Source organism: Xiphias gladius, chromosome 20 (genome assembly GCF_016859285.1).
Source record: "Xiphias gladius isolate SHS-SW01 ecotype Sanya breed wild chromosome 20, ASM1685928v1, whole genome shotgun sequence".
In the NCBI taxonomy this organism is placed as follows: Eukaryota; Metazoa; Chordata; class Actinopteri; order Istiophoriformes; family Xiphiidae; genus Xiphias; species Xiphias gladius.
Window position 1 is genome coordinate 17,648,491 of NC_053419.1, and position 9,510 is coordinate 17,658,000.

The following is a 9,510-nucleotide window of genomic DNA, read 5'->3' on the forward strand; positions in this document are numbered from 1 at the left end:
TTATTATGTACAGCCCATTTATATCAGTGAGGGTAGTTTAAATAGGAGGCCTCTTGTATTAAATTGCATTCGTTTTATCTAGGTGTATCAAATAAACTGACAGCTGGGTGTATATTTAAGGCCTGGAAGTCCGGAAGTTGTGTTCTTTTGACTGAATATCAAAAATTTCTACCAATCAGGAGGGAGGCCTTCATGCCAGAACGGGGTGCACGACCTGGGGTGAAGAAAGTCATGGTGATTGTTACTGACGGAGAGTCACATGACCGCCATAATCTAGAAAAGGTCATCAGCGCCTGTGACAATGATAACATTGAGAGGTTTGGCATTGCTGTGAGTACAAACAACCTTTGTGTTTTTGTCACAGACTATGTTACCATATATGTACCGTGTTTTCTTCACTTAGGAGTTAAGTTTTGGGTTGTTCTGGGTTGCCACGTATGTAACTGTTCATAATAATAGTTTAGTAGTTTAATTAGTCAAATAAGTAATTTTGAGAAGTGACTCTTCCTTGCAACAGATCAAATAAGCATTATCATTAAGGTTAAATCAAGGGAAGGTGTAATGACTTCTTTATAAATTATTAAACCATAATCAGAACTGACGGGTCATTTAAATCAGCTGGGTACTCACTCTGTCACTCAGTCACACTTATAAGTGTTGATGTTGCTAAGATAGTCTGTTGTGTTTCCAGGTTATGGGAGACTACAATCGTCAGAACAAAAGTAAAGAAGAAGTGCAGAAGTTTATCAAGGAGATTGAGTCCATCTCCAGTCCGCCATTAAGAGACCACTTCTTCAACGTGTCTGATGAGCTGGCGCTGTTGACCATTGTGGATGCTCTGGGAAACAGGATTTTTGCCTTAGAAGGTATCTGTGGAAAAACGAACATGAACACATACAGTATGCATGCTCACAGAGTTTCAAATGTTCCCCTACTTTAGTCCTCATACACCCAACGGCTTCAAAGAATTAGTTCAACATTTTGGGAAATGTTGAACTATTCATTTGCTTTCTTGCACAGAGTTAGATGAGAACATTGATACCAGCTTAAGATCTGTGTGGTAGATATGAAGTTACAGCCATGGCACACTTAGCTTAGCTTAGCACAAAGACTGGAAAGAGGGGGAAAAAAGCCCGCCTGGCTCATGACTTTACCAAGAAGTATTCGCAGTACAAAACTCTCAGTTAAAGCACTCATGTTTTTGTGTGGATTAAAGAAACGAGATACATGTATAATGTGTGAGTTTTTGAGCTTCAGAAGTGCTGGTACACAGAAGCTAAGTTTACAGGCTGCTGGCTTTAGCACCATAGGTACCTGTGCAGACATGACAGTGGTATCAGTCTTCTTACGTAACTCACTGCAAGAAAGGATTGGGGGTAAGTGTATTTTCCAAAATGTTTTGCTATATATATCAGACATTCAATTTTAAGGCTCTCTAGATTCAACAGTTAATCGGTAATGTGACAATGAGATACTAACAAAATTCCTTTTCCTTTCTCAGCCACCACCGGCAATTTCACCTCCTCCTTTGAGATGGAGATGTCCCAAGCTGGGTTTAGTGCACACACTTCTAAAGTAAGTCTAAATGTTATCATTTGTGTCACAGAAATACACAAATACCACAGTTGTAAAAGTTAGGGACTGACTGTAAAATCAGTTAACCAGACCGAAAGACGGATGACTGTATCATATCTTTAAATCACAGGGAAGTTCATATGTCTTTAGGTGTTTAGTTTAAAAGGAACTGTTAGTTTTATGTGCTTGCGCACAAGTGGATGCACTGGAATGGATGTTTGTTCAACTAATGAACACATCCAAGCGCAGTTCCACAGCGGTATCTCTGGTGCATCTTCAGCCCTTTGGTGATTCACCTCAGTCAGTAGAAGTTACCACACACAGAGACTCTCTGTCCTCTCCGCTCACACTGCTGCAGTCTGTTTTGTCTGACTGCATGACAGTGTGCGAGACAGAAATAAAGAAAGCGAAAGATCAAAAAGGCAAAAAAACGAGGCACGAGAGACAGTGACGGGGGCTGAATCAGATGCTTGTTCACTACAGTAAAAAAACAACACGCCTGCTTTTGCCCCTTTATGCGCCTCTTGAATTCATTCATCAGGTATTTCCTATGTCTGTTTAAAAACCAAACAGGCTCCCTTCTAACACCTCTCCTCCTGCTCCTGACTAGTGTTTATCACCTCCTCGACCACTGCGTACACAGTCGCTGTGCCGGCAGTGGCTCATTCAACTTAACAAAACCAGACACAACCACACCAAACTAACTGTACCACTGAGCACTAAACACGTGAGGCCTCACTTTACCAGCCAGTAGTGGGGGGAAAAAAAACACTTGATGAAGGTCACTGTGAGTAATGATCCATGTTATGTTCTGTGTGACCCCTCCCCTTCCCTTTAGATAACTCTGTTTCTGTAAACAAGAAACAGACTGATGATAGATATTTTCACTTTCTGACTTGACTCATTCTGCTACATTTTATTTCATTTCATCACTTTTGTCCATGTTTTTTAGTTATACTCGTTTTTAACATATATTGATTGACCTGTCGATTATTTTTTTCAATTAATGAATTAATCATTTAGTTAATAAAATATCACAAAATAGTGTAAAATGCTTATCACAGTTTCACAGTCCCTAAAATGATATCTTCAGAATGGCTTGTTTTTTTTTTAGTTTTTTTTTTGAGCAACAGCCCAAAGCACAAATTTATTCAATTTAAAAAGATATAAAACTAAGATAAACACAAAATCCTCAAATTTAGAACCTGGATCCACTGAAAGTTCGTCATTGTTCCTTAATTAATAAATCAAACGATTCATACTAGTCAATTAATTAGCAAACTGGCTGTGAATCTATTTTCTGTCGATCGATTAAGTGGTTGAATGTTTCAGCACTAGTTGGGTTTTTTTGGGCAGTGGTGGAAAGTGACATTTACCCAAGTACTGTGCTTAAGTACAGTTTAGTGGTACTGCTCTATACCTGAAGTACTGTATTCTTTTGTTTAACAAATAAAACATATGAATCTATGAAATTTTATAGATTCAACTATGCAACAGCATGTAAAGTATGTAAGATTATCTCTACTTCAAACAGTTACAGCATTAAAAACTGCTTACATGCTAATGCATCCATAATAACATCCCAGTAATAAAATATATATGATACATGATAATATAACAAGGGGCTGTTCAGCAGTACTTTTGATATTTTAAATAAATTTTGTTGATAATACAAAATACCTTACTGAAATACTTTTACTTAAGTAAAATTTTGAATGCAGATTTTACTAACAGAATATTTTTAACATCATAGCATTACTTCTTTTACTTAGATCAGAGTACTTCTTCTTCATTCACTGTTTTTGGATGACAAATAATTTTGCGCACCACTCACTGACAAAAACGGTTCCAACGCTTCTAATCTCATATCCTGCTGTTCCTGACATCAACTGTGTTGTACCCCCGTAGGAAGGCGTGTTACTGGGAGCAGTGGGAGCGTACGACTGGAACGGGACGGTGGTAATGCATACTGCGGGGGGAACAATCATTCCAGGGAAGAACCAGTTTCACGACCCAAAGAGCGAGGCCGGGTATGAAAGACTGGCTGGGTACATTGGTGAGTTGGCTCATAACATCTTGAAGGCCCCGAAAAGATATTTATTTATTTTTTATAGATGTAGAGTAACATTTAAGGTTTGAACCATGTTCTCAGGGGCTCTAAGAAAAACACAAGAAACTTACACATACACGGAGAAAACACACTGTGCAGCACTTTTTACACTTGCATGAACAACTCAATCTGAGCCTAGTGTGGTTTTTTTGTGTTAAACAGAGAGCCTAGATAAGTGATCTTCCAAGAGATTAAAGGTAATTTAACAGCTGCAGAATAAATCCGGAGTCTCTCGTGCATGGAAGACTGAGATTCGTAATTTGTCTAACTTTGACAGCACCTCTCTCTCTGTGTCACATAAATAGTATACACAGGCTCTTCTCTCTGCCCTGCTGCCTTTTATGGCTCGTGGAGCAACCACAGCATCTTAACATCAAGTTATTTAATCAACGTGTCGTTAGAAGCAGCACTGGCAGATCCAGGCTCGCGTAGTGTAAACTCAGCTGTTGGCATATGCTCATGAAATAGTGGTCCGTCTGCAGACTTTGCGTACATAGCCCTTCATGTGCTTGTCTGATCTGTGAGTGTGTGCAGGTTCGTGTGGCTTCCTGCCGGCTTCCAGTAGCGTTTTATTGCGTCATCCACACAGCCAGACGTAAACAGCTGGCTGGGAAAAACAGAGCCTTTAAAAATACTCCACAGAGACATCAGCAGGCACAAATACTGCAGGACACGTTCCTGATTATGCCTGTTTATGTGTGCATTGAATGTAATACAGTGTGTGCTTGCGTATGCATTCTCTGCAGGATATGATGTTCAGTCAGCATCCACCCCTGAGGGAGTGCTGTACATCACGGGTGCCCCGCGGTACAACCACACAGGCCGGGTTGTAATCTACCGCCTAAATGAAATGAACGAGGTCGTCGTGTCGCAGATACTGAAAGGAGAACAGGTGAGCCTCAGTGTATTTTTGCAGCGTCTTTTTGCAAAGAATCATCAATGCTTATGAAAAGCTAAAAGATAGTATACCGTTCATATTCTAAGCTAACTCGGTGTCTGCTGTTGTACTTGCGAATATACTTTAAATAAGTACATTGTAGGAACTTTATTGATTCCTGAAGGACAGAAGCACAGAGATAGGCCAAGAAGTGCAAAACACAACAACATCAGACAAAACACTATAACAAAACCACCAAATTTAAATGTTTTTTTGGATATTTTGTGTTGTTTTCCTATTTTTTTTATGTGTTTTCTAAACTGTTTGTGTTTTTTGTTTTGTTCTTATGTTTTCTAATTTGTTAATGTGTTTTCTGTTTAGTTCTAGTGAATGTTGTATTTTTAGCTTTATTGTTGTGTTTTCTTAAATGTTGTAGTGTTTTCCTATTTGTTGTTGAGTTTTGCTTAATGTTGTGTTTTATCCAATGTAGTTGTGTTTTGCACGTTGCTTTTTACAATATATACATCGTGACATTTTGCACAATATAAGTACATGTGTGCAAGTGTCTAAATATTTGTTCAAAAGCAGTTCAATAGTCCAAAGCCAGCAGCCATATTTATTAGACTAGGAAAGAAATTGAGTTGATTTATTTAAAACTTTCTTTAATCAGTGAACTTGTGTGTATCGTGAATATATCGTTTAAATGTATAGGTAGAGGTATTAATAACAGGCACAATTTACATAATAATATATAATAAAGTACATAACGTTATATATCATATATGTGCAGTATATGTAAAAGACACACATTAATAGTCATAATACAGGACTATGAAGTATATATAGTAGAAATCGATGCAAATACTATGATATGCCTTATAATATAGTAATATAAAATCACAATAACAATAATGGTGGAGTAATATTATTAGAAAATTATATATTGCATTCTAAATATATGAATAAATGTGTAATATATAATTAGGGGCGAGGTACGGGTGTGAATGCCTTATCATTTTAATAAAAATGCACCACTTTCTTTGTAAGCATTCAACAACTACAACTCCCATGAGACTTTGACATGCAGGATTAAGAAGTCTCTAGTTGGCTTTTTTGGTGAATAAATCAGTAAAAATAGAGGCTGCTACCACACTGGTAAGGATTTGTGCTTCAGCAAGTACCGTGTTTAAAGGGTCAACACTGACAGATGATCTCTGACTCCTCCGTGCAGATTGGTTCCTACTTTGGCAGCGTCCTGCAGACTGTCGACGTGGACGGGGATTCCTACACAGATCTCCTCCTGGTCGGAGCGCCGATGTACATGGGCTCAGAAAGAGACGAGCAGGGACAAGTCTATGTTTATACAGTCAAACAGGTACAGGAGACTGAAAACGAGGCTGCGTGTGTCTTTGGTTGAAATTCCTTGCGTCAGATTCCTACACAAAGCCACGCTAAGATTGTAATGATGCACCCGCTCATTGTCTCGCCCCCTGTCCCTGTGTTTTTTCTTTGCTTCATTACCAGGACGGCCACTTTAAGCACGAGTTCACTTTAAAGCCTGTCAATCAGTCCTGTTGTACTGCCCACTCAGCCAGCTGCCATAATAAAAATGAACCCTGCGGTGCCCGGTTTGGTACAGCCATTGCAGCGGTGTCAGATCTCAACAAGGACGGATTTAATGATGTGGCAATTGGTGCACCGTTTGAGAACGATCACCGAGGAGCCGTCTACATCTATCATGGAGACAAGATGTCACTGAAAGAGAAATTTGTGCAGGTGAGACCAGTTTCGGTGCAACTCGGGGATCTGCTAGAAGATTTGCAACTATTCGTGTAGATTAACATGCTCTCATTGCTTCTGTGGTGTCTCCTTAGCGGATCCCGGCAGGTGGGGACGGTGAAAAAGTGAAATTCTTCGGTCAGTCCATACATGGAGTCATGGATCTAAATGGAGATGGAATCACTGATGTTACTATAGGAGGTCTGGGAGGGGCGTCACTGTTCTGGTGAGACATGGCCCACCCTCAGATACAAACATACACTCCTAGAACTACATGTCCCACTTGAACCGTTACCAGCAGCAGTGCTCGTATCCCGGAGACATCATCTTACATGTCCGCTTTGCATGGTCTTTTTCGGGTTTAGACAGCTGTGCATTTCCCACTGGGCTTGTAGGCTTGAGACCCACAACTTCCTAATGATCTCTCTGTTAAAACCAATGGCTACATACTTCACTGTTGGAGACCAGCCTGCAGACGTTAACCCCCAAAGTTTTGAAACATTTGCCCAGACCATAATTTAACTTCCGAGGCAGACCTTCTCCCACAGTTTCTACTGGCAGAGGCTCAACTAAGCTGTGTGAAAACTACATCTCCCGAGTGGTTTAGAGTTTAAATAGGATTTGGCAGCAGGCGGCTGTTCTTCCTGGACCGTTGGCTGTGTTTAATAAAGCTCAGTGGTTGGTTGGAGAGAGAGCTGAGGCCAAGGTTAATGCTCAACATCCATCCGTTCCTTGTTGCTTCCTTCAAAAAAGTAGATGAATGGACAGAGGTCTCACACACACACACACACACACACACACACACACACACACACACTCACACTCACAAGGACACAAGTTCTCAAGTTTGTTAGTTATGTGCTGTGTTTTATAGAAGCTGATATGTTAATGTCATTTCAACAGGTCCAGAGATGTCGCCGAACTCCGCGCCAACATGACTTTTGACCCTGTTAAAATAAACCTGCAGCAGGCACAGTACCAGTGCGAACATGGTGGACGCAAATCTGTGTGTGTGACAACTGAAGTGTGTTTCGTCTACAGTATCAAATCTGACAAGCAGGACTTAAAAGCTGCCTTTGGTGAGCATTACAGCATCCTATGTCGATGTGGAAGACTCTGTCATTGAACAGATTCCCTTATTAATTCATTTTTCTGCCTCCTTACTTTCAAAATTGTTGTTGTTTTTTTTTTTTTTTTTTTTATCACTACATGTTTTCTTATCTGTTATGTCCAGTACCGGTCCGCTATGATTTGACTCTGGATGCTCTGCGTGCAAAAGCCAGGGCCTCATTTATTGACTCGGATGATAAAAGTGATCGTAAGATTGCCAAGGGCCTCATCATCAAACACGGAGGCACATTTTGTGTGCAAGAGACCTTCATGATGTCGGCAAGTACTCTGATCATTGTGTACACACGGGATACATAGGGTTTCATACCTTGAAAGAAATCAACACCAAAACTACATGTTTTTGCTCCATATCCACAAGACACAGTATTCAAAGCAGCTTGATACCTTAGATACCTTAGACCTTCATTCATGAAAGTTAAATTCTAGTCTTGTTGGAGATGTAAGTGGTGTTTTGAACCAGAAAGGAGACAGAACAAAAGCTGTGAGGAGTCTAAAGCAGAGCAAGAAGCCTTGGTTCTAACATGAAACAGACCCGTCCTGATCAAAGCTCGCCAAGTACAGCCACGTGTTGCTCTGAGTGATAAATTATCTGTAGGCACTTGGAGAGAGGTAGCGAGATTGGGAGAGAATGGGAAAAGGCAACAAAAATGAAATGAGCGAATAGGAGAACGAGAGTGAATGAGGTGTTTTGAGAATGTGACAAAGCGACATTCCAGGTCAAGGACAATTTCCTCAAGCGGTCCAACAAGCACATCACAGACTGTTCATCACAGCAGAAACCTTTAAGCTAGAGCACCTATTGTAAACCTAAGCGGTCTCCAGCAATGTGACGTTTAGAGCCATGCGTACGAAATTTCTCCACTGCTGCCGTGAACGGCTGCAGTGGATGTTTCTGATTAGTTGCCCTTCGACGAGAGAAGGAGGAACTAATCAGTGGAAACAGCTGCTGTTGTTGTGTGTCCTGAGCATGAATACCTGCTCTGTTCTACTGCGCCAGTCTGTGCGGAATCTTCCCACATAGTCCAGGGTACAGATCATCAAGGGTCGAAAAACTTGTACCGGACACGAAAAGCGCCTCAACTGTCTCACCTGAGTCCCAGGTGGAGCGGACCCAAACCTGAGCAGATCTGACGGCAACAAACAAAAAGGAGATATAAATTATTCCATGTGTGCACTAAAGCAGCGGCTCCAGTTTGTTGTGAGTCGACAACCACACAGTTTCCAGCTCCAAACCAGTTAGGAAAACCTCAGATTAAAAATACACTGGCTCTTAGCCGCTACATTCAAAACTTCCATTGCCTGGTCCACTTCTGTATTGTAGAAGTCTTCAGTTTCTCTCTTGGAACAATAGTATTGATTCACATAGATAGTGTACAAACATTTGTGTAAAGAACCAAATAAAATTCACCGGGACTAGCTAAATGGAGGAAATGCTCAATAGCCAACACAGCTGCCTGACGGCCACAATGGAGTGGTCTGCAAGTGGTAGATAAGCAGTTTATATCCAGTATAATCACTCTTTAACACGTTTTAAGCAACAGGCACCCTCTGTACTTATGAAGCTGCACTCAAGTTAATAATATGCCTGACTAAAAATGCAGCTTCATGTTGCACTCTTTCTCAGGGTCCTTTCGCATTTGATCGAAATTTGGCACAGGCGCAGAAAGACCCATATTTATGCCTTACCATGCGTATACAATAAATGCCGTCCTGGAATGTGTAGCGGCTATTTCGAATGCTGTCTTTGTGTTTCACTAAAAAGAGGCACAATCTGGTGTCTCCGTGTCTCAATATAAAAGAGGCCGTGCAAACTCACAGGTTTTTTCAGTTATTCTGGTTGATTGAAACCTCTTTTCAACCACGTTAGCGGCATCGCTCTAAGGGGATGGGAATGTCTGCTCTGCAACTTTGGTCTAGATTGACATATGTCAGCAACTATTGGGCAGATTCTTATGAAATGTTGTGCGGGCATTCATGGTGCCCAGAGGATGAGTCATAATGACTTTGGTGATCCCCTGATTTTCCATGGCGCGTCCCC

General features: G+C 40.8%; 1 protein-coding gene across 2 annotated transcripts in view; it reads left to right on the forward strand.

Moving 5' to 3' along the window:
* The window catches only part of itga1 (integrin, alpha 1), a 61,197-nt gene that overhangs the window by 40,925 nt on the left and 10,762 nt on the right, over window positions 1-9,510 (forward strand). For both annotated transcript variants that reach the window (XM_040157294.1, XM_040157293.1), the window contains exons 8-17: window positions 180-330; window positions 692-866; window positions 1,502-1,575; window positions 3,484-3,631; window positions 4,432-4,577; window positions 5,794-5,937; window positions 6,087-6,338; window positions 6,437-6,567; window positions 7,245-7,420; window positions 7,576-7,730. In XM_040157294.1, the coding sequence (XP_040013228.1) occupies window positions 180-330; window positions 692-866; window positions 1,502-1,575; window positions 3,484-3,631; window positions 4,432-4,577; window positions 5,794-5,937; window positions 6,087-6,338; window positions 6,437-6,567; window positions 7,245-7,420; window positions 7,576-7,730 (1,552 nt within the window). The remainder of the gene's footprint in view (window positions 1-179; window positions 331-691; window positions 867-1,501; window positions 1,576-3,483; window positions 3,632-4,431; window positions 4,578-5,793; window positions 5,938-6,086; window positions 6,339-6,436; window positions 6,568-7,244; window positions 7,421-7,575; window positions 7,731-9,510) is intronic.